Source organism: Ascidiella aspersa, chromosome 1 (assembly GCF_963924565.1).
Source record: "Ascidiella aspersa chromosome 1, kaAscAspe10.2, whole genome shotgun sequence".
Classification (NCBI taxonomy): Eukaryota; Metazoa; Chordata; class Ascidiacea; order Phlebobranchia; family Ascidiidae; genus Ascidiella; species Ascidiella aspersa.
In genome coordinates this window covers 17,416,982-17,442,286 of record NC_139447.1, presented here as the reverse complement: position 1 = coordinate 17,442,286, position 25,305 = coordinate 17,416,982, and the positions used below count along the sequence as shown (strand labels likewise).

General features: G+C 33.0%; 1 protein-coding gene across 1 annotated transcript in view; it reads right to left on the bottom strand.

The window, feature by feature from the left end:
• The window catches only part of LOC146168119 (forkhead-associated domain-containing protein 1-like), a 46,171-nt gene extending 21,070 nt beyond the window's left edge, over positions 1-25,101 (bottom strand). Inside the window, exons 1-18 of the mRNA XM_083380382.1 lie at positions 24,873-25,101; positions 24,608-24,811; positions 23,594-23,717; positions 23,266-23,379; positions 20,645-20,742; positions 16,482-16,785; positions 16,260-16,390; positions 16,122-16,199; positions 15,851-16,063; positions 15,663-15,790; positions 14,782-14,899; positions 10,735-10,933; positions 10,084-10,264; positions 9,561-9,696; positions 9,413-9,502; positions 3,197-3,316; positions 2,841-2,958; positions 208-326 (exon numbers count right to left, since the gene is read on the bottom strand). Of these exons, the coding sequence (XP_083236508.1) occupies positions 208-326; positions 2,841-2,958; positions 3,197-3,316; positions 9,413-9,502; positions 9,561-9,696; positions 10,084-10,264; positions 10,735-10,933; positions 14,782-14,899; positions 15,663-15,790; positions 15,851-16,063; positions 16,122-16,199; positions 16,260-16,390; positions 16,482-16,785; positions 20,645-20,742; positions 23,266-23,379; positions 23,594-23,717; positions 24,608-24,811; positions 24,873-24,971 (2,574 nt within the window). The 5' untranslated portion in view covers positions 24,972-25,101. The remainder of the gene's footprint in view (positions 1-207; positions 327-2,840; positions 2,959-3,196; positions 3,317-9,412; positions 9,503-9,560; positions 9,697-10,083; positions 10,265-10,734; positions 10,934-14,781; positions 14,900-15,662; positions 15,791-15,850; positions 16,064-16,121; positions 16,200-16,259; positions 16,391-16,481; positions 16,786-20,644; positions 20,743-23,265; positions 23,380-23,593; positions 23,718-24,607; positions 24,812-24,872) is intronic.
• Positions 25,102-25,305: the final 204 nt, after the last annotated feature.

The following is a 25,305-nucleotide window of genomic DNA, read 5'->3' as shown; positions in this document are numbered from 1 at the left end:
TACATTACCAGAATCAAAGAAGAAAGAAAATGTTAACTTTCAACACTTAAATTAGTTATTTTATGATATAATATTGTCTTTTGTAAACAAAAAAATGTTAATGATAAATAGTGTATGGTGCAGAAGAAAAAGATACATTTAGGACATTTTCATTCATGGTAGTGAAAACACACATAGACAGTTAAAATCTTTCTTATATTAACTTACATGTATTTGATGTGTTGCATGAACTAATTGTGATTTAAGTACTGAAATTGTGTTTTCCAACTCCGCAATGTTTACAGAAGATTGCTGTGGCATGTCATTTTGAGTAAAAGCCACTTGTTCTAAAATGCAAAATATTTAAACACAATTGGTCTTAGGGATTTAATTTATAAAATCGTGTACAATAAATAAAATCATGTGTCTTTGAAATAATCATATGCAATGCTCAAAAACAAAATAATCTTAAGAATATATTGCAATATAAACGTAATCCTTTATCTGTAATACAACAATGCAAAAGAAAAGGGTTTCACATGTAAAAATACCGACTTTTACTTTTATTTGCAAAATGTTTTGTAAAACAGATCCAACTAGACAGGCTTGCGCTTGTATGTTTCGTCAGGAGGGGGGGGACTTTTTCAGAGTAGTTTGTCAAATAAATTGGTAATCATGAATAGGGTAATTTACCAAGTTAATTCTTGTAATATTATATATTACACCTTAAGTGTGTTGGTTTTAGGGCATATATTATAGTGTACTTTCCTTGACTTGTTTTTGCAAGCAACAACAGATATGGGCCGAAAATTTCCTGCCTTCACCTATGACATTACAGATGGAATGGGGTAGTTAGCCAAGGAATACATTTTCTGTTATGTGTTTTTGTAAAGACTATGCAAAAAACATTTGTTTCAGTCTTACCAACCTGCCCCCTAAAAAGCTCCTTTAACAGACAAAAACATACCCCAAAGCTTTTGCTTGACCCATTTATGCTCGCAAAAACAGATATGGGCTGAAAATTTCCAGCCTTTGTACCATGACTTTCTTGATGCGAAGGGGTTAGATAGTGGATTCAAATTATGTAATGGTCTTTAGGTAAAAACTAAGCATAACTACAGAATAGTAACAATATAAATACTTAAATAATATTATTTTCAGCACTTATTGGAATACAAACACAATACACTACTTCAAATTTGAGAAACGAGTCCTGTTTACGAGATAACGCTACCGCTCAATAGGGGTATAAAGCCTTAAAAAAAAAAAAAAAAAAAAATTGTACCTTCCTTAAAAATATATCTCCCAGGACCTGCCGGATAATACCCAATCAAAAATGAAAAAAAGAGTACTACTAGCAACCCACACCTCACAAAATGAAACAATAAAATCATGAAAGACATCAATGCACATGGAAAGGGGGTCGGAGCCGGAAATTGCCAAATCACTCTGGAGGGGCACAAGCGAAATGGGCGACGAACAGAAGTCTGGGATTTTTTTAGGCAAAAGTATATTGTTTAATAGCAACAACAACAGCAGCAGCAGCAACGTATCTAGCCAAAATCTCGCCTCTTGATTTATTACTGCGACATTAAATTTAATTACGACGAGGCAATTGTGGAATGTTAGGAAAATTAATTTGATAAATAGACTTTAATGCGTATACACTGTGTATTCTATATATTTCTTCCATCCTTTATTGATTTTCGTTAAAAAGCCATACCAAGTATTAACATTTACCACTGAATTGTGACTCTAATGATCATTATGTAAAGCAATAATAAGGGTTTCAAAGGGCCTTAGGTTTACTAACATTTAGTTGATATGTTTAGTAGGAACAACATGCGAAACCGTTGCTAACAGAGAGTTCTACATTACCACCAGATTTGGCAGACAAATTTGTGGCGGTAAAATCTCTTATAACTAATGACAAAGTTTGTCCGCCTCTCAACGTCATATGTTCGCTGATCGGTCCTTGGCATGTGGTCAGAGTAACGTCGCTCTCACTGCTCCCTCTTAAGCAAGATGCCGGGCGATGAGGTAAAATAGAAACCGTTGCAATCCGGTCACAAGTAAGCATTTTTTATTTTACAGAAAGTCGCACTGCGGGACAATAAAATTCAGCAGGATAGCAGCCGCTTCGTCGCTTCGCCAGCTGAACAAAGCAATTCATACTGAACAGATTCTGTATTAAAGTTTCCAAATGCTAGATGGAAGCCAATAGTTACAGAGAGCTAAAGCGATGACTTAACAATATTTTTTATATGTCCTGAAAATAAATTTTTGGCCCATACAATAACGGCAAAAACAAGATATGTCCCAAAAATAAATTTTTAGCCAACATAATTTGAGCAAAAACAAGATATGTCTGAAAAATAAATTTTCGGTCCATATTATTCGAGCAAAAACAAGATATGTTTAATAATTTACAACCAAGACATCTACAATATTTATAATTATCACATAAACCAGTTTTAATAAATTTCCCAAAATGAAATGTATAAATATGATAAATCAGCCTAGTAGCTCATTCTGAAATGTGGCAGTTATAGTTTGGCCAAAATCTTTAGTTTGAACCTCAATCCAAGCTATTTGTTCTAGCCTTGCCTTGCTTGCAATACAATTCTGATTAGGCCAACTGAATTTTGGTAAAAGCATTTATGAAGGCATCAGGTTTATTAATATGAGTATGCCATAATAGTTGATCTGTAGTACTTCAAGTCTAGATCACAGTATATGCCCATGTGAGTTGCATGGCTCAATATGATAAATCAGTGCAGTTATTTAAAAATATTTTCTAGTCAAAAGGTTTACATTGATGTTTTTTAAAAAAGATTAACACAACTAAGTAGGCAACTTACCTTGAGATTTCTGTAGTAATTTCTTATACTTAAACTGAAGATTTTCGTATGTACTACACTTATTTTGTAATTGGTTTTCCAGGGTAATTATTGTAATAGAATGTTGACGAATTTCTTCCTTTAAAATAATATTCACCATTTTAATTTATTTACCACCTCAAAAATTCCAAAACAAGGTAGTAAAAATATGTTAATAAAAAAATGTAAAACCTGATTGAGTTTGGTAATGGCAACATTTTATAACAGTATAACACAGGTGTAAATTACATTTATAACCAGCACAGTTATCTGGAATAAAGTAGTGTGGGGCAGTGGATGTAAGTGTATAAAAATAGAAATAGATTAATCAATTTTACCTTGTATTGTTTGATATTTTCAGATGTGCTTGTATTTAAATCCTTCAATTTGTTACTCATAACAAGTAAATCAACCTGATGCTGATCTGTCAATTGTTTAACCTTGTCTTGCAACAATATCTAAAACATAAATAATAACGAATAGATTTTTATACATATATATCAGTAAAAAAAAAAAAAAAAAAAAAAAAACATGATATTATTTAGCAAAGATTACAGGGCTGCCGAGTCAAAGTCTGAATGGGGAATCGAGTAAGAACAAGTAAACTACCTTAGTCCTGAGTCTGACATGCGCATGTGCAGTGCCAAATTTTGAAACTGACAGGCCGCCAACTGTAAATTGTAAAAGTATAATAGCAAATGGTGAAATATTTTCCAACCACTTCTTAAGGGTGGGTCCTCTATGAGTGGATTGCTTAATATCCACCTTATTTTAGTTACGTAATAGGATGAAATGCTGGCTGTAGTGTCAGAGTCGGACTCAGCGAAATGGCGCATTTAGCCAGACTCGGACTCAGGGGTCGGACTGCCGTTTATTATTTTGGCCAAAGTCGGGTTATTTTAACATTCTGAAGCCAGATGTATACTGCTAAACTGTATGATAATGATGGGGATATTGCCTATGGTGGGTAGTGACAGGTGATGCAAATTAGTTTATATTGTTTCAATCTCGGTGACAAACGAGGGTTAAATTTTATATTTACGAACAACAAAATAAAACCAACTTGGCTGACAGACTAAATTTTCGCATATTTGATATTACCTTACACTATTATATTTTTCTTAAATTTCTGCTGTTGTAGTTGTGATTTTGAGCGACCCGCAGACAGTTTTCCGTTCTTACATGATAATGTGGCCCGCGGCCACAGTCTGCCCCAATCCCCCACTACTTGCTTAATACATCAAATAATAGTGGTTACTAGTTATTCTTTAGTTCTTTGTTTTCTTTGTGTTTTTAGATTATTTGTTTTGGGTTAAAATATATATTAATTTACAATAACTATTTTGCCATGGATTTTGCTAAGAAACATGCCCAAATACTTTTTTACCCAATTCGGCAAAAAAAAACAGTATGTTTGTTGTGCAATGAAAGTGTTGCCGTGTTTAAAGAATACAACAAAATACAATTTATTCCTTGTATAGCTGGATAAATACATGATAAATGTATAGATTCAGAAATATATTAACTTGGTATTTTATTTTTTTTTATTTTAAATCACATTTGAAATTTGACGCTAAATTTTTTTAGTGGAAATGTTATATACCACCTAAATTTTAACACTGTCAGCAAAGAACATTAGCATATGGTTCTGTTTTACTGAAAGATACAGATTCATTACTGCCTGGTGGGTCAGATTCAAGTGAAAAGATTACTGTATTCTTTATTGCAGTGCTGAAAATGATTGAGAAACATCAGTTCAGAGCTATGAGGTTTTATGAAAAAAATAGTTGTCTTAAATTCATAACCAGGAGCAAGTTAAAAATTACAAGATAATACCTCCGTTTACAAATGCCTCAATTTAAGTTAAAATGTGCTATTGATGACTCATGTGATGTGTTTCATTGAATCTCAGCGCTGAAATTGTTCAAAAAAAAAAACAACTGAATAAATGTTTTTAGCAAGATATTTGCAGGTTTAATGTTTAACTGGGGTTGCTTATTGCAGAAAGCTAAATTTGTTTAGTAAAAAAATCTTTTCTTTAGATAATAGAAACATTTAACAATAAGTATAAAAATGACAAAACTAATGGAATGAAAAATGGGCTGTTTAAATACAAAGGCTGCTAAAGAAACAGATAGTATCGACCCTAAGCTTAATTTACCTGTCAATCTACCTTGTATATATAGCTAAAAAATGTGCAAAGCTTGCTTAGATATGCAGATTTGGCACCCAAAGTCCATTGTATTAAAACTTACAGATGAAATAGCTTCGCGAATCACGTCAAAATTTTGTTGATTGGCCTAAGTTTTTGTAACATGTTTTACTGTTTTCAATTTTTTAAATACATAACATATTTGATTTTACACTGATTTTGTGTTTGTGTTTAAAAACAAAATGGTCAAATGGTATGTCTAACATTTTTGCACTACAAATGACGTCAGCAATACTATAAATAGAAATATGCAAAAATTAGCGCAAATAAGCATGATTTTCTCAATTTAGGAGTAACAAACATCTTTCCTTGTTGTTTACTAGTTTGTTTAGGCCCAATTTTGTTAACAACGCTAAAAAGTCCAACATTTACTTTAAGTCTAAACGTTTGATCATAAAAACAAGTAAAGTACATAATTTCTCCAAAGTTGGATTATGTGAAGTAATTTAAATACTCAGCTCTTTGAATGCACTTTCAGGTTATTCTAGCAGCTGAACTAAAAAAAAGTGAAAAAGTAGGGGCAATAGATTGTAAAAACAACTAGCTGCAAGACCTCAAGTTTAATTTCGCTGTAACTTCCATAAATTCTCAGTTTTCGGTATGTTCTATTATACATTCAGGTGATATTGATTATACAGCAATGACAAACTAGAAATGATATCAGTTATTTGCCTATTCTAGTTTTTGTCTTCCAATATTGTATTAACATTCAGTTTTGTGTTTATAATAAAAATGTAGTTATGATAAGTTAAACATATTTAGTCATGTTGATCTAATGTTCATTGTCAGAAAATAGCACCAGATGTATTGAAATATTTACACAGCTCATTCATGATATATCTAGAATATTGTTTTCAAATTTTGCCTTTGAAAACTAGAACACAGTTACAAGAATTAAGGCTTACATCCCCATAATTTGGTGCAGCAACTGTTGAACTGTAAATAATTGTTTACAACAACCCTTGCTTAGATTAGCTTTTCAGAAAGTTCAAGGCTGCAATTAATCATACTTTTATAATAAATTTGCCAACAAACTGCTAAAATGTCAAAAGCATGTTCAACTATCTCATAAGCCCAGCTAAATCTGTCATTAAATGGGAACACAGTTTTATAAGATATTTTTAGGGGAAGGTATCACCTTCAACTAAAACATGGAAAAATTAAAGATAAATTTGATAACTTGGTAGGCAAGGGAATGCCAAGCATGTTTTCATGAAATATTTTTTCCATCTAAAGAGTTTAAAAAGATCACCATCAATATGACACTCAGAGTTACCACTATTCAACCCTCTAATGGGGCTGACATAAAGCCAAACGACCTAATAAAAAAATATTCCTTATAGATCAGTGGTTCTCAATCAGGGGTCGACGGACCACAGGGGGTCCGCGATTGCACTCAGTTTTCAGTGTACCTTTTGGTTACATGTTAATTGCCACATTCTTTTGTATCATGGTCTATACCAGTGCTCCGCAACCTTTTTTCACTTACGGCACACCAACAGAGCTAAAAAAAATTTGGTGGCACACCTACGAAATATATGAAGATCAACAATACACAAAAAGGCAAACATACTAGGCAGCCCATAGATAAAGGAGCGATTAATGATTTGACGCGCTGGAAATTTGATGGATTACATTTTTTTATGTTTTGATTTTGCTATTTTACGGTCTTTCTAAAACAGGGGTCGGGAACCTTTTTAGCCAAGGGACCCATTAAAGCCAAATATTCTTGGTTGTACTTCCATGAGAGCCATATAATATTTTTTAACATCTAGCAAAAAATAGTAAACTGAGCAGGGCCGTTTATTTTGTTCTCATTTAAAGGACAGAACATGATGCAACAAAATGGAATTAGCTAAGTTTGTACAACTTTGATTACAAAGTTTCATTGAAAAAATAAGGGCTTTTGGGTATTAAGAGATACCTTCAAACGGGATAACAGTCTCTAACAACAAATAGAATTTGCGCGGAGCCCCAAAAATTTGTTACTATGTGTAAAAAAAGGTAATATAAGGTAAGGAAAGTCGCCGTGGCCGTATCAGTTTTAGTTGAGATCAAGAGCCATAGGTTCCCGATCCCTGTCCTAAATATCTTAAGACGGCCTATAAGGGACTCCAGCCACAAAAAGAAAGTAAAACAACGCTACTTCGAGATAAAACACAGTTCGCAATAGGACCAAAATAATATCAAATTGTCGTAAAAATGTCTAAATCAGAAAGTCCTAAACCCGTAGGAATAAGACCTAAATAGCTAGAATAAGGCCTATACAATATTTTACCTGACCTTAAACCCCACCCCTAATTCCATCACTAACTTCACCTATCTCCAACCATACCTTAATTTCTAACCCAACCCATAACCAACCAATAACACCAAACAGGGGCAAACAAGCCAATGCATATTCAAACCAAAGAAGTCGAAACGTCGACACCAAATCATCCGATGCCAGACCAATGGCCTCCGGTTTTCTAACACTCTCACTACAGTTCAGGCGTTATTTTGTCCATTTAGGCCGTATTCCCATGAATTTAGGACTTATTCGACTGATTATAATTATTGAAGAGTGTCCTTAAAAACGCAAGTAACACACCTCCAGGAACGTCGCAGCACACCTGGTATGGTCTGGCGGCACACCGGTTGCGGAGCACTGGTCTATACCACATGGCTAGTAAATTTACACAGAAATGGTACCACCTAATATATAATAGTGATGACAGCCAACACAGGGTTGGGCTTAACCACTCACCCGCTCGCCAATGCGAGTACAAATTGCTCCTGACGAGTGCTGATTGACACCCACTCGCCCGACTTGCGAGTGGCTTCAGCGAGAAATTTAATTAGTTGGTGTGGGTCCTGTAGGACAACTTGTGTTAAGCACAACTACTAAGCGAAATATAACTTAGCGCCAGTTATTTCCCTAAACACTAAGACGCAAAACATTCAACACTACACAAAATAAGGTTAATCGAAGTCACGTTTGAAGCTCGTAATAAAGACTCTTTGTCCCGTTTTAAAAAAGTCGTTTACCGGCAAACAATCAAAGATGTCATTGCTGCAGTGGCAAATAGTTATAAGGTTTATTGTTTAACTTAAACATTGTTAATTTTTAAATGTTTAACCCAGTCGTTGATGCTTTGGAAAAGTTTATTGGACTTGCGATGTACCCAGGATAATAATTCTACTTTTTTGTATTTATTTAATTGTTTGTATTACGAAATTAAGAGCAATAGCTGCAGTTTTTGATAACAATAAGTTTAAATGCAAATATCTTCTAATAATATTTGTAAGCAGTGTTTTTTGGAGGTTTTGAGGGGCAGAAATAGTCCAGTGAACACTACGATATTTGAAAATATCACCTACTTGTGTGAAACTACAGCTGAGAATTAGCAATTAGTCTACATAAGCATGTTGTTGCGATCTCTTAAAGTTCATAGCGGTCAACTAAGCCAAAGGTTGAAAAATAACTTTATGTCGCAATTATGTTAAGATACGAATCGCACCATTGCGGACGCCCTTGGAAATTCAAACGACCCACATCGCGCAGCACTGAATCTCTGGTGCATATGGTTGTTAACTTTTCGAATGAATGGTTTAGTTGTAAATTTACAATTATTTTGTCATTATTATATCTGTTTTTAACAAGTAACTATAGTGTTAGGTGGTCCTTCAAGCACAGAAAAAACAGAATACGAAAAAAAGAAAGCGCAAGCATTTCAGAAAAATGGAAAACAGCCAGGCCGTGGCTACTAAATTGTCAGTGTTATTTTTTCACTATAGGTTGTAAAAAAAAACATTGTTTTAAGCGTAAACTGCTTTATGGGTCATTAATTTGTTTTTTTGTTTTTTTATCCATCCATGCATGGAAATAAACGACCAGACATAAAAACTAATGTTTACGTATAAAAACCACAAGACAGGTTAACGATAACCCAAGACGACCGCGCTCGGACGGAAATTTGCAGACGACGTGACAACAAATTTGGCGAGTGTTATTTCGTCCGGGCAAGTGCTGATTGATAGCCGCTCGCCCGACTGGCGAGTGCCAGTGCCAAATTTTTTTTTTTTTTTTTACACATTTATATGTAAAATTGGTGAATTTCCTATTTTAATCTATAAAACTCATGGAAATTATGTAGTTTTAAATAATATTTTACTGAAATTGCTTTACTCAAGTAATGCAGTATCTATGAATCTATAATAATTAAATGCTTGAATATAAATAACAAAGCAAAATAGGAGTAAACCAATCAATGCTAAGCATAGCTTAAGAAATTCACTGTTTGAAAGAAAGTTTGCATTTAAAAATCACTTTTGTTCTTTTATATTTAAATGAAAAATATACCTCTGATTTTTTCAGAGTTTCGATTTGGAGGAATAAATCTTCAATTTTAGATATTTGTTCTTCTTCTTCAGCAATTTTATCTGTGAGAGCCTATAAAGTGCATTGGTACATAAATAAATAAAACAAGAGAACAATCAATTGCTTATACCTTTTGCAACTGCTCACCACTAAGGTTTGCAGATGCTAATTTTTCTCTTTCCAAAAGCAATGCATCTAGTCGTTTCTGTTCTTCTTTGTCCCGAACAATTTCCATATTCTTCTCCAACTTCATTTGCTCTTCAAGTCTTTTAAGAAATGTATAACTTATATAAATGTAGATTACCACAAAATTTAAACTACTAAAAATTGTTGGAAATACAAAGTTAATTAGATTCCCCTGAAGCACTGTAAAAATTAGCTATTAATACTTGATAACATAACTATACTATAAATGTTTTGAACAACTAGAAAAGGATAATTTTTAATTGTGTCAACAAAAAATTAAAAATATTATCTAGCGAATTGTGCCAAAAATAAAACATTACCACTTTACAAGGAAATAAAGTTAAACCCATAAGATTTTGGGTAATTTTTTACAGGGCATTTAATTGATCAGTTAGATACAATTAGTTAGATCAGTTAGATACAATTTGTTAGATATCTTCTGTTGATAATCAAAAAACAATTAAAACCTTAATTTTTCAACTTCTGAAGCTAGTTTTTCTTCATTTTCTTTATGTATTAATTCAATTTTTTTTTGCATTTCATCTGAATGCCTTTTCTCCATATCATCAATGCTTGCTAAAGTTTGCTTATGTGAATTTTCCTCAGATTGGAGACGGTTGTACAAGTTTTCAACATACTCAGCAGGATCTAAATGTCAAATTTACTTTCAAAAATTCAAATGGAATGAATAGTCTTAGAAATCCTAGCATGCTATAACAAATTAAACTTGTACGATAGTAAGTTCTATGAATTTTCTATAAACAAAAATATTCTCACCTTGTTTTACTAGATATCTTTTTTCTAATCGGCTCATGCTTTACTAGATTTATATAATGCAAATTATTAACTAACTGCATAACAAAAAGCAAATCAGTACCAGTTAACATCCAACTGATAAACTAATAAAGCTTTCTAAGATGATGGAATATGTTTAATGACAAAGACATTTCTGTTGGGGAGGGCAACCTGGAATTTTCTTTTGTTTGATTGTTTATGTAGAGATATCAGATTTCACAACTAGAACCACATACAGTTGTTAAAAAAAAACTTAAACCAAGTCCCCACAAGGAAATACGAATTATTTCATAAAATGATGTTTCTGGTTATCATACACTTACTTTTAGAAGAAAGTAAAATATCAAATCCAGCTTTTTTTAATGAGTCTTCAATCAAACTTAACCAATTGCATTCATCCATGAGAAATTGGGAAAAATAGTCACATACCCACTTAACATTTTTGTGAATATTATTTGACAATAAAATTGTATGTTCATGCTTAAGAAGCCGTGTATGGTGTCCATTATTCTTCAGGCGAGTCTGATAGAAAAACACTATTAGTTAGGTATAGTTTAGAGTTCAAACTACAAGTATCTTATATACATTGTCTAGATGTGTCCGCCAATCAGTGAGTTATTCTGACGGGAATGTGCGCGAGCCATATCAAGCTGCCATGCTAACTCCAAATAGTTAAATAAGAATGATTTATTCAAGACAAATAGAAAAATGCAAATTTATGTAAAATTCCGTTGGTAGTGTGTGCCGTGCTTAACCAAATTCTATAGCAAAGCATTTATTTAAAAACACAACAACTACATTGTTTTTTGTTATATGTTAGTTTTGTATTTTACACTCCTTTACTAAAACAGTATGCACAAAAGTCTTAACTTCATAATTTTTTTTTAAGCTTGACGAAAACAGCGTCAAACAACTAAGGAAGCTATTTTTATAAATAATAGCTCTGATTTGTAGATAATTTTTATGTAGATAATTGCAAACTGTTTGAAAAAGATTTACCCACATACTTAGCACAACTTTATAAGAGTTCTAGTTTTATGTATGCAAAAAACGTAAATTTTTTTTTTTTTTTTTTATTCCACAGATCAGGATAATTGCAATTTATATCATGGCAGTAGGGCAGCAAAGTGCAAAAACTCATGCTACATGATAGGGAATTTCTATTTACAAAGGATAAAGGGCCCAGTATTGCAATGTTTAAGACAAACAGAAACGTTAAGCCATTTTAAACAATATTTTTGCAATACTAAGCCCTCGATGTTACGACATCCGTAAAACTTTTTGGTTAAATGGTAAACTGTTGCAATTACTTTTTAAATCATAGGCTATACTAGAGAGTCCAAGGTGGCCATCTTTGCAGGCTATAAAATTTGTGTATTGTTGCAGGCCACACAGAGTAGGCTGCTTTAGTGCTTTAAAAAGATTAAAAAAAATTTAATAGTTTAACCTGAACATTTTTAAACCATACCCCATTAATTTAAACCTGATTGCTGTTCTTAGATCACTTATTCTTGATTTAACCTGTCTGATAAGAAGAAAATAAAACAATTTTTGGAATAAGTTAATTGAACAACATTTCCCGGGCCACTAAAATGATGTCAGACCTCGCTTTGGATTACCCTTGGCTATACCACAAGGCGTAAGCAAATTTACACAGCTTAAATACAAAAATAATATGCAATAGAGATTTAAAGCCCAAAGCTTGATGGATTTGTTTGAGTTGCTTAACCGCATAAAATTAAGGTAGATTTTGCGATTATTGTGCTTGACAGCGGTTAATTAATTTAATTCTAGCGGAAATGTAAGTCCAAGGTTAAGGTGGCGTAGCATTAAACTGGTAATTACTCTGGTGAACCTGGGCCATGGCATAATTTTGTGTTATACACCAATTAGGATGCAGCCATTCATCTAGCCTACCTTCATATGCTTTGTGCCTCTGTGCATGTATCTGTGTCTATTTACGTATTGTAGACATTTTCCTGTGTAATTACTAGGCTGTACACATTTTACGTCTTTCAATTTGTGCTACTTTTATTTCCTGATTTTAATTACTTTTATTCTTACTTTGACCTGACGAGGCACCATTGTTTGAAAGCTTGTCAATACAATTTGACAGCCATTAGTATAATTTAAATTTTTTTATGGTTGTTTTTCATTTATTTCTTTTTAGACTGCTTTATTGTTTACTTTTGCAATATAAATGTATGGCTTATTTATTAGAATTTAAAGTATGCTGTCTCTTTGTTGGTTGGGTAACACAAAACTCAATGGGGGTTATTGGTGGCAATACAGAAAAATATGGAAAACAAAGAGTCCATTGCAGCATGCCAGGCACACATGATTTAACATTAGAGTGAAGTTGTTTTGGGCAAGGTATGGGCAATGGAGCCGGATTCTAAAATGACAAATCCTGGTTTTGTGCTTTCTTGAATTTCACCTTGCTCTGTTTATCTATCTAAAGTAATTCTTTGTTAACTCTTTGCTAGCTGCATGCTTTATCCATATTTTCTGTTTAAACAAATATTGACAAACTAGGGCAGTTGACTCACCAACAAAGTAGACTTATTTATAGGCCTAGATGAAATACCTGGCGTTGAGTATTTTCCAGTTTATTCTAACCCAGTGTTGCCCATGTTAGAGTAATTACCAGTTTACACCTGGTAAAGGACTAATGTAGTTGTGATAACTATGTAAATTAATTACACATATAAAAAGCACAATAATTTACAAGACTACTTGAATTTGGGTGGTTCAACAACAATGAAACAATCATTGATGCTGTGGGCCCTTCATTACTTTTGCATATTGCATTGTAACATTGCCGTGAATTTTACCTTGTGTTACAGCCAATGATTATAAAAAATAGATCAGTTAGATATTACTCACCGTCCGAAGCTGCGTGTTTTTAAATGTAATTGGGTCACGGGTCTTGAGCTAATGCGAAACCAAAATCAAACGCAAAACGCCGTTTTTCGTCTTTGGTCGACCGTAAACGCTAGATAGTTTTTCTCTTTCGCCTTTCGTTATTCGTTCAGGTTGGCTAATCAGCAAGTGTGTGTTCGACAATTAATAATTTAAATCAAGCGGTTTCCGCTTTTTTCTCTCTGAAAACGTCGACTTAGACGGTGCTGATGTTTCTCGCTGTTTGTTGTCTGCGTTAATATCAGATGTTGGTGTAAGACTGGGGTCGGCAACCTACTGTATCGGGCCCGTCGCCTCTTTGACAAACTATACACGAGTTCATTTCAAATACTTTTTGACTATTTTAACTACGCAAGTGCGAAAATTTTTCGCGCGAATTTCAACTAGATCAGCGCTTCTTTACCGTTGCGCCGTGGAAAGCTGCCAATTGCGTCGCGGACAAACCGAAAACGTATTCAAAAATATTTGACATATATTTTTTACCATTTTTCATTGTCGGCAATGTAATAAAAACTTGCAAGAAATTTAAAAGAAACGCCGTTATACCAAAAAAAAATTGTGTTCGCTTCGCTCGCCAGGTGCGCCCAAACTTAAAACGGTTATCAAACGCTGAATTAAATTAACTAACTATTAAAGTTAGACCGTTTTTTTCGAAATAGTTTTATATGTCGCGCTTATCGAAAAAACACCCGGGAAAAACGATCTCCGTTTAGTATTGCAGATGGCGAAAGACGTGCTTGTAATATAGCCTAGTCCCGTAAATGGATCTACCAAAATCAATCACACATATTTCACGGTCTTGGTTTAGTTTTTCGCCTGAAGTTAATGATGGCACACTAAGCGGTTTCGCAGTTGGCGCCTGGCAGGATTATCGATAACGCATGTGTTCGCTTTACGTCTAAATGTTCGCTTTTGCTGGACGTTAATTGGCTGTTTCGGATGATTTTTTTTTCTTGTTTATGACGTTATTACCATCGCTATTTTATGACGTCCTATCCGTCAGTATTTTATGACGTCATTAACGTCAGACGAAAAAACAACGGGGAATTCCCTAAGTTGAAAATTCGTAACCCCCCCCCCCTTTTGAATTTCTGGATACGCCCCTGCTCAAATTATTCAATAATATTAAAAAAAGTTTTCAAAGTGAAACATTTCTATTAGTAGGTTAAAAGTAAGAAAGAGACATAAATACAAAAAATTGAATTTATCCTAATTTGAATAAAACGAAAAGCCATTCACTTAAATATACAAAACCTAATTTTCAGGACAATAATAATGCATTGAAAAATAGTTAAAGGGAATATAGATGTTGGAGAACAGTGGAGAGAGTACACAAACTATTGTAAAGTTACAAAATACAAAAATAAATATTTATGACAAAATCAGAAGGGTATTGGTCAATACAACACTCTCCCTACATAGAAGGTAAAGCATATAAAAAATCATACCAGAATGTCGATTAGAGCAGTTTTACAGGAATCATGAGCAGTTTCAATTTCTGTAAATGATGCATTGCTTTCTTCAATCTGCTGGTGAAGAAGTTTTATACTTTTCTTGAAATCTAAACTGGAAAGGAAACATATTTAGAATGAGTTTGTAAGGTAATTCATCTATTTTATTTAACAGTAATTATGTCATTAACATTAAAATATCAAGGAGAGATACTCAACAGTTAAAAAATGTAAAATAAAAACCTTTAAAACAGTTTTTGCAGACTTTTAAAACTATGTTTGTCTTTGTTGTAAACACATTTGTAGGTCAGGGATATATGGTTAATGTTAAATGGATCAGTGATGAAGGTACTAATGCTTTTTATAATCTTGAATGAAGTATGTTATAATGCATTACTATCTGTACAAAAAGCACTGGGGTTACCCAGTGTCAAACCTATGCCAAAATTTTGCATGGCTAAACATAATAAAATGTATAGAAAATATAAATCAGGGTCGGCTTAAAAATTTTTTTTAGGACTTTCACTGCACTACCCCACATATTTACAGCCAAGACAACTAAAAAAAAAAAAAATTTGCAAATTAAAATTTCATTAAAAATATAGTTTCTTGTGATATGTGTAAATGTGTTGTACTTGTTAAACATTGCATGCTCTGTTCATTTTTAGGGGTTAGGAATGCCTACATCTTTAAAAGTAATACCTAATGTAAAATAAATAAGTAACATTTTACGATATAAGATTAGATGTTTTAAATTTGAAACCTATAAATTTAAAATATATAACTATATCACTTTAAATATATTTATGGAATCAAGTTGCCATAATTGATTTTGCTAATATTCAATTTGTAGGCAGTGTGATTTATATTAAACATACTTTTCTTGAATGATCATTTTTATGTCACCAATAAGCTTTCCATCTTCAACAGTATCTTCATCCTCAGCTTGGATTACTCCTGGGTTTGAGTAAACAGTTCTTATAACTCTCATACGAAACCGCTGAAACTAAAAAAAAAAACAATTCTTATATGCATGTCCAAATAAGTATAAAACAATGAACTAAACTGTGGACTTTGCTTGTTCCAAGTCAATTTTTTGAATCCTTTCAGTTCTTTGTATTTCATGGTGTTTAAGTTTTAAAGATTCAAATTCTTTTTTGAAATTTTCAGACTCCTGCTTTGCTATTTGATTTTTCGACTGTATTTTTGAGATTTCTTCTTTATATGTTTGCAACAATGATGCTTGGTCAGCACTTCTGCTTTCGAGTGTTTGCAATTTCTACAATATAATATATGATTAAACAAATAAAAAATACTGTATACGAAAGAATACATACAAGCTTGAGTTCCTTGACTTGCTTTTTTAGACAACAGATTGATTCGTCTTTTGTTTTGTCTTCTGTAAGTTGCATAAACTACAAAATCATAGTTTTGTTCTTATTATGATATTATCAATGTAAAATAAATATAAAAACCTTTGCAGATATTGATGATAGCTTTACATCTTTTTGCCTATGTTTCTTTCGTAAATCCTCCACTTCAGAGTTTTTTTGACTTAAAATGGTTTCCTTTGTTTGTACTTCACGCTGTAGTGATTGGACTAGGCCTTACAAAGCAAATTATTTGTTATGAACTAGGCCTTATAAAGCAAATTATTTAAATATTTCTTGTTTATTACCACTATAAACTAAAATCACCTTGGGACATGCCATATTCAAGTTTAAATTTATCAAGATCTTGTCTCAGTTTCTGTATTTGTGAATCTCGTTGAGCAATCTGTGAGGTTAATGTGGGTGTGGAGCATACTTTTTCATTCATCAACTTAATTTGCCGCTGTAGTGAGTCAACTTCAGATCTTCTTGTGCTTAACTCATTATCAACCAATGCCAACTTTTGGCACATATCACTAGGGCCATCATTTTTACTTTTTAGTAACATTTGTTGCAGTTCATCGATTTCCTTTCTTAACTTGGAAATTGTACCATCCTTGCGGTTTGATTCCTGGGCAAACATAAAACGTTTTATTAGTCAAGACAAAGGTTCTTCTTACGTTTATAGTTGAATAATGTGGGTTAAAAGAATGTTGTAAGCTTTTGTATAATATACTTGTAACCTTGAATTTCAAAAGTTGCTTGAAAATGCTGTTTTGTTAGGTAATTTAATAATGTATTTGCCTCATCAGAAATGGCTTGTTGTTATTCAATCTTTACCAATGCTATCAGATAAGGTTGTTAAAATAGAATGGCCAACTTTTAGGATTTGAACCTGGAGTATTTAATATATCTATTAAGCAATCCTATGTACAGTGCTTCATTTTTTGTAAGTGTCAGAGGCAAAATAAGTGTTATTTTCTGCAGTTATTTTCAGTTGGTGTGCTGCAGATACTAGTGTTTTGTGAAAGATCTGCAAGTGTTTGCTATCAAAGTAAGTTTGACCAATGTTCCATGGAACACTGGTCGAAATTAACAGATTTAGCACAATAGACATAATGTATAGTTTTATGAACAACTAGATCAGTGTTTCTCAAACTGGGGTCCGCGGTCTTTTTGGGGTCCGCGGGACAATTTTCTGGGATCGAGAAGCACCTAACAAAAAATCAACATGACGCTCCTGAAGAAGAAAATTTTTTGGGCAATAAAATTTCTAGGCAACTTACTTTCCCAAACTAAGCTTAACAAACACAATACTAATAACTATGCCGTACATAGGCCTAATTGTGGGAGAAAAGAAGAAATGTCAAACTCAGGCTAGACCTAAACACGTAAAGTGACAGTACGCTAACATAATTCTAACATATTTGTGCTCGCTACGATTAGTTGTTTATTCATGTGATTGCATGCTTTGAGTTGAATTGTACATTATGACGTCATAGTGTTGCGTTTTGCTAAGAAGTAGGGTGATTATTTTTTGACTTGTTACAAAAAGTGAAAATTTTCACGTAGGGGCAAAATTGGTCAAAATTATTTTAAGTCAATATCGGATAAAAATGCACATAAATCGTTAAAAAAAACTAGACATCTTTTTAAAACTTATCCCTTTTCCTATTTTGATAACTAGGTTTTTGTTATTTTCTGCAATTATTTTCATGTTCTATTTCAACTGTTTACACAACAATTTTGTAAAATAATCAACGTGTTGGTTTGTTCTTTGGACTTTCTATAGTTGTTCGTCTTTTAGACATGCCGAAAATATGAACTAAGCTTTTAAGAGTTTTGATTTGTAAACCACCAATTTTCAATAAAACATCTAAAACGCATGTTTAACGACGCCAAGATACTAATACATTAATTCAAACAACAATATGTTCTTTAAACCAAGGCATTTCTTATAGGTCAAAATTTAGTCAAAAAATATATTTTTAGTTCAATTTTTAAGGTTAAATTTTGTTTTTCTTGGTGCGCTGCCACTGTTGGCTGTACAGTTCCAGTTTAAATACTGTTTGTGATTACGTCACTCAATTACTGTGATTTCGTTAGGATTACAATACTAAATATGGTATCACCAATACCATTGATACCCTTAAAAACAACGTGTTATTTTGTGTTTATTTGTGTATATATTTAAGGGGACCTTGAGCAATTAAAAAAATTGCTAGGGGGCGTTGTGTATTTTTTTAACAACATTTGGAGAACCACTGAACTACACAAAATACCCAACGTTGTCCGGGTTAAATAGGGTATTTACTTAACAAAAATATGCAGTCTTTTGCAATAAGCGCGATATATTATGTGAATTTGAGGAGTGGCCCGATTTTTTGTGGTTAAACTTGTATGAAGCCATCACGCTGTTGATCGATCGTTGATCAAAATGGCATATTATGTATACCATTCCTGTGTAAGTATAAATGACTGTGTAATTTACCATGCAACCGAAAGTAACGTTCCATACTGTGTATAAAATGGGTTGAGTAAATGCTTTCTCACAATTAAAGTAGACAAATGCATGGCAACACCATTACAATTAAGTTAAAGTGATGGAAAGCCCTAACAAATACGTATTTCTGGCTCCACATCATTCTCTGGATGGTTTAGTTAATAGGCGCTAACCCAACTGGCTCTAATGGAACGAAATTTTGTGATATGTATATCGATTTAATCGGATTGCGTATAAGTTATCGCAATTACCTGCATGACTGTGAAACATCTCTGACATATATCGATAGGGAACCATTCACAATCGTAAAACCTTAAGTTGTAGCAGCCATTATTCGCACTGCATGATATTTAAGCAAGTAATCCCAGTACCATACTGCGTCCAATGTAAATAAAATCTCATTTGAAACTAAAAATTGGTTACTATTAAAATAGCAACTTTAAATGCGATATTTTGAACTCTACCTAAACGAAATTCAAACAAATGCTTTGTGTTATTCCGGTAGGTACTATACTGAGTCCAACAAAAGAAAATCCAGTTCGAAAATCAAATTTGCACTGTGTTTAAACCGCTGCAATAAACACGACATTTTGCAAACTCAGTCCAAATTTCGCGTACTTTATACTCCGTTAGGGTTGCTATAGGTTGTCTGTGTAGGTGTCTTGATGCCTAATGAAAGGATTTTAAGGCAAATGCTGCAATCAACAAAATGTTTTGCATCTTGGACTATCTTTTACGTGGTTAAACAAACTGTGAAAACCTATTAAACATAAAAGTATAAACTTGTAGGTTTCCTGATGTTTATTCAAAGTATGTGTAGTATACAGTGTTTGTTAGACTTGTGTGATTCTCAAGCAAACACGTAATCCTGGTATCAAATGGCAGACAACTAAAGAAAAATCCGCATCATGTATAAAAATTAAAATTTCTTAAAAAACCTCTGCACTAAACGCCAAATTAAGCTGCGTCCAATGTCAGACAAACCGGTAACCCATTGAAAATATAAAATCCTTACTGTTCAAACTGCAACAAATGCGAAATTTTGTGAACTCTGCCTAAATTTGGCATTGTTAAACTTAAGTCTTTACTTAGAACGTTGCACATGTTTGTTAACATGAATTATAACATGTGATGTGCTTTTTACTTAATCCTGTACCATACTTCTCCAACGTAAGTAAAATCTTACTTAAAACTGAAAATTAGTTAATATTAAAACCGCTGGAAGGACTAAATACCCAACTTCTAAGCACGTCAAAAAGGTTTTGGTAGAGGTTTCTGATATGCCGCGCGCCCGTGGAGAAGCGAGCACAAGACGGGGATTCGCCGGTCCTTTTGTTAGTTGAGGACGACGTTGCTCTGCCAGCGACAGACCGGGCGAACATGTTTCCACACGCACACAGATTACAAACTCTCTCTTTTATTATTACAGATATACTCAACCAGTTTGAATGTTTCATTTTGATTTGTTTAATTAATTTTTGAGTAATAATAAGCCTTGTTGTGTGATAAAAGGATCGTAATTTTGTTTGCCAGTTGCTGCTAAGTAGTGAGATGTCTGATGATTTTGGATCGAGCCGATGCTAAGTGTTAGTAACAGTACTTGTCCAATATTAGGCTGGTATCCGTGCCAAAAAGATAGCAAATTTAAAAGCAATTTATCGAAAAATAGCAGTCTAGGTTATTAACCTGAAGACAAATAAAACCTCAAACACCGGACAAATTTTGGCTAATAACCTGGAAAAAAATTGCATTCGAAAGTTTAATTTTCATCTATTTCGCTTGTTTGAGCATAGTCATGACAGCATTAGGTATCAATTCGAATCGCAATACTGGTTATCGGTATCCCAATAAAATACAAAATATTCTCATGAGAAAAATTAAACTTAGGCATTACAAACTTAACATGTAGTTATCATTATATTAAGCTGTTTTCACTAAGCTGACAATAAACATAACAATAAATTTAGATCATTAAAAAAACAATTACCTGCTCAAAAATTGCCAATCTGTTAAGTTCATCACCCATTCTTAAAAGTTTCTGATCTTTTTCTTGCAGTTGATCTGCTGTTGGAGATTTTGTCCATGCTAAAAACAGTGTTTTTAAAAACTGCATTAAATAAATTTTTATAATACATTTATTGATGAAACTGAGCTTAAACAAACAAAAAACATTTAATGAAAACTTTTTTAAACCTCAATAATAATTTGCTTAATGTATACATGATGACCTATAATCTAAATTTAATTGTAGATAGGTCATTCTGGAATTAACTAGGGTATATCAAAAACAAATATATATCAAAACATATAATTACTAATTTTACAATGTTTTCTTACGTCGCATAAAAAACTAAGATGCAACTTCTAATTGAGAAGTTACATTTTTAAGATAACAAAAAGCTAATCATCAAACATTTACAGTACAGTGAAACCATTTTTACACCAATTATGTATATTAAACACAAACCATGGATAATAATTAACAGCTAGATATGTACAAAGTAGAATCCCAAGGTATTCTACAATAACAAGTTTCAAATCTAGAATAAGCATCCAGAATATCGAATTCTAGTTTATTTTTAGTTAATTGTTTACCTCCTATTTGATTGGAGCGGATTAATCATAATATACCCTTAGGTGACAAAACAACTATTTGCCTATATACATTTATATCTTAGTCCAAACATTACAAATGTTTAACATATTGGCTTAAAGTAGAACTTGAGTAACCCTATAGCATACTTAGCACAATAATGATGGAAGTAACATTTGGACTAAATGCCTTAAAGGAAATTACGAAATCTCCGAATTCTGGCATTACATGTAAGCTGCTCACACTATTACATTTGATTGACACTCAATAATTAGGCCACGAGTGGTCAAAAGTCAGAGACCAAGAGCCACATTTCCTACTTGTTAACCGCAACGTAAGAGCTGCATTTGGCTTAAGAACTACAGTATGGCAACCCCACTTTTTGCATTATATGTTTTTTGCATTTCAATAAATTTTAGATTTTTAGAATATTAAACTTTTCGGACAACCAGTTACTGTCACTGGTGATGCTATCAAACATGTAAAGTAAACAACCATATAACTGTTGCCTGCTGTATTTTGTTCGTACATTCAACCTCATTTAAAGAGATCAACAGACTGTATTTAGCACCTGAAACATTGATATACACATGGTGTTAATCTGTGATCGAACTGACCAAAGGCACATATATGTTTGAACATACAAAACATTATGCAGCAGGCAACAGTGCTATGGTCATTTCTTGACTAGTTGATTTTGTAGTTAGGTCTTGCTTGAAGGAAAATCATGATTGGGCCGACAGATTTTTGTAAACCTTCCAAAAGGCATCATGTGTACTATTATATATATATATATATATAATGTGTGCCGTTATGGTTGGTCAGTAAGAACCTAAAAGGGCTTGATCACAGATTATATGCATTGTGTATACGAGTGTTTCAGTTAAAATGCAGTGTTGAGGAATTATAAGTTAGAAAAACTGCAGGTTAGTTGGTTTTCTAGCCTGCCTTGCTAGTATCATTGATCAGCAAATTCGGTAAGTCTGCGATGGCTTTTGGTGTACTAATGATATATAAGCTGTTATCGTTGATCAAAAAGCAGCTTCAGAAAGGTAGATCACAGTTGTTTAACACATATGTGTATGTATCTTTATTGAATGATATGGTACTGTAGATCCCCTCCAATATGACGTCGCTTGTTCTAACAGAATCTAGCAAGGATCGTCCTATGGTTGTTTCTCTCTTTGAGCATGTGTAGTTCAGTTGGTGGAGCGCCGATTCTGGTATGCCGGGAGGTTGTGAGTTCGTACATCACTGCAGGCCAGTTGTTTTTCTAGCCTGTCTTGCTTGCATCATTGATTGACATATTTGGTGGATCTGCGATGGCTTTCAGTGTTCTTAGTTAGAACATTTAACAAATAGAAGGTTTTATCATAACCCTCTCTTTGTTTTTGAGGTTCCTGGCCAAATTAAAAGCCAAAAGCACTGCCATATCCATGTTACATAGTTTCAAATATTCCTACTGTAAATTTAAATGCTAATTATTATGGGGCTATCTAATATATTTGAATAACTTGTGATTAGTTAGTTTGCAGCAAGAACTAAGTGGACCCATGGCTGGTGTAACTTACCAGTAAAACACCTATATAGCAAAGCTGCATAGGTATGAAATTATGTATTATTTGACCAAAGTACTGTGTAACAAAAGCGCTTACTTGTCCGCATTTGCATTATGTGTGATTTTACAAATATTTTTTTTACTTTCATTGTCGGTAAGCATTCTCTATCTGATTGTGCCTACAATTTGCCAGTTGACATCAGTTTGCTGCGATATACAGGTAATAAATTCAAATTTCACTCTGCATTTTTTTAGCGGCTGGTACCTTGTCAATTTAAAAACATTCAGTTAATTAAGGCCCACTAGTTAGAGATCATTTAACTCAATAATCATTTGTATGTCATAAATTGCCTTCTCTACCATACAAATATAAATCCATTTAATCCATGCTAAAAAAATTTCAGGTATTCAAGCAAAACTCATTTGTTTTATTAATTTACAACACATATTATCCAACCTTCTTTAGGCATATCCTGAAAAGTGGTGTTAGAAGCACTTAGCGGTCGTGTTCGTAAGGGAGGGTGTGGTTGCACACAACTTTTCTTCTGTAGACTTCCTCCATTAAAAGATGCTAATCAAAAATACCAATATTCACAACATGATGTAAGCTAAATCAATATACCATTATATAAAATCTTCAATAAACGCATTTCATATTTCCATAAAAAGTTGATGTCATGTAAGTTATTTTAATTTTTTTATAACTTGAAGCAGTCAGACAAGATTTACAATTATATCTTTTCATATTTTTTTTCTATTGCAGCACTATTTATTGTTTTATTTACATGAAGATAAAGTTGGAATATGAGGCAAAGTAGATGAATCACTGCAGTTTTGTTGCCGTGGAGTTGAAAGGACAATTTGAACAGGAGAATGCCATCTTTGTTGAGAACTATTTTCAACAGTTTTCTAAATACAAATTTTACATAAGTAACATTGTTATTTGATTTTTTAATATAAAAAAAGGTTTCTAAATCCTCATAATTGTATTGTGTAAAACAGAGGCCAGCAACCGTTTTGCATGCACATGCCAAATAAGTAATGATATTGCTGAAGCGGGCGAAAATGATACTTATGCCATATCATAAGTGTAGTAAAGGCAGGCCCCTGTACCCCCCAGTCACCTAGATTGCCTGTTTGCATAAGTTTGCTCAAGAACTACTGTTTAAAATAATTTTGTTTATGATGATTAGCTATGATGTAACCAGACTGGTAGAATCTTTTGACATTAGGCAATACATAAGGGAGATCTGTGCAACATGCCATAGTATGTATTGCCTCTTTTGTGCATTAGATTAGCCTAACACAGTGTCTGGTACCCCCTGGATCCATCCATGTGCAAATGTCAAACTGGCTATTTAACTTGAAGGCGACTATCTTGATTTCTTTTTTAAGCCAATGTAGGGGTTCTTAAGCACTGCCAATTAAAGTGGATAAACCATTTTTTTGAAAAATGGACATATATAATAAGCAAAATACAAAATTGACTAAAAATGAAATATAAATAAGAACATGGTCAGATGTTTTTGTTGTGTAAATCTATAAAAGTATTATAATTATAAAGTATTTTTTTGAGATATCTCTTAGGATGAGTGACTGTCACCTACTCTTAAGTTGCAGTGGGATTTAATTCCATTGACATTGTGTGACAGTGGGTTGCATGATAAAATTACAATACAGGCAGTATTTTCGCCTGAAATTATATACACATATGATGTAGATGGTAGTCAAATGCTGCAGTAATTTACAAATGAAATAATCCTACACACTGGCTTTTATATAATCCTACAAAGACTTACTTTAAAGTTTTCAATACAAATTTCGTATTTACTACCATTGTGTCCAAATTTTATGATGTCCCCATGGGACAACTTAACAGATGCATTTTGAATTCTACAATCATTCACATAAGAACCATGGGCAGTATTAAGATCATGTAGAATATAGCAATTGTCTTTCGAACAAAATTCAATAATTGCATGTTTCTTGTCTGCAGAAATATCCTGTAACAAGGTTTAAATGATTTTTACAGTTAAAATATCTGGTAAAACGCACAAACTTTACATCAATTATGATGTCACATCCAAATCGACCAAGAGATGTTAATGGAAATGTAAGAATATGTTCAGCATTGCAGCTTCTTAAAATCAGGTGGTCATGCATATTAAGTTATTTACCCTAAACATAAATGACTGCATTTAAGTGTTTTATTATTATTGATAAAAATATGATTAATACACATATTATCAAGCACTGGGTATAACAGTAACTAAACTTATTAAACGTGGAAAACATATTCAAGGGTAATTTGTGAAGAATATTTTTTAATTCTGCTATTTGACACCAAACTGCCATTAGTATGAGAAACCGCATCCAGCCCACCACCGTCCCAAACTCTGACAAACAAAATATTTGTTAAAAATTGTAAAAGTTAGTAGGCTTAAAAACAGTAGCTTGTTGTGTATCAATTTATAATATGAAATCCGTCATGAGGGTT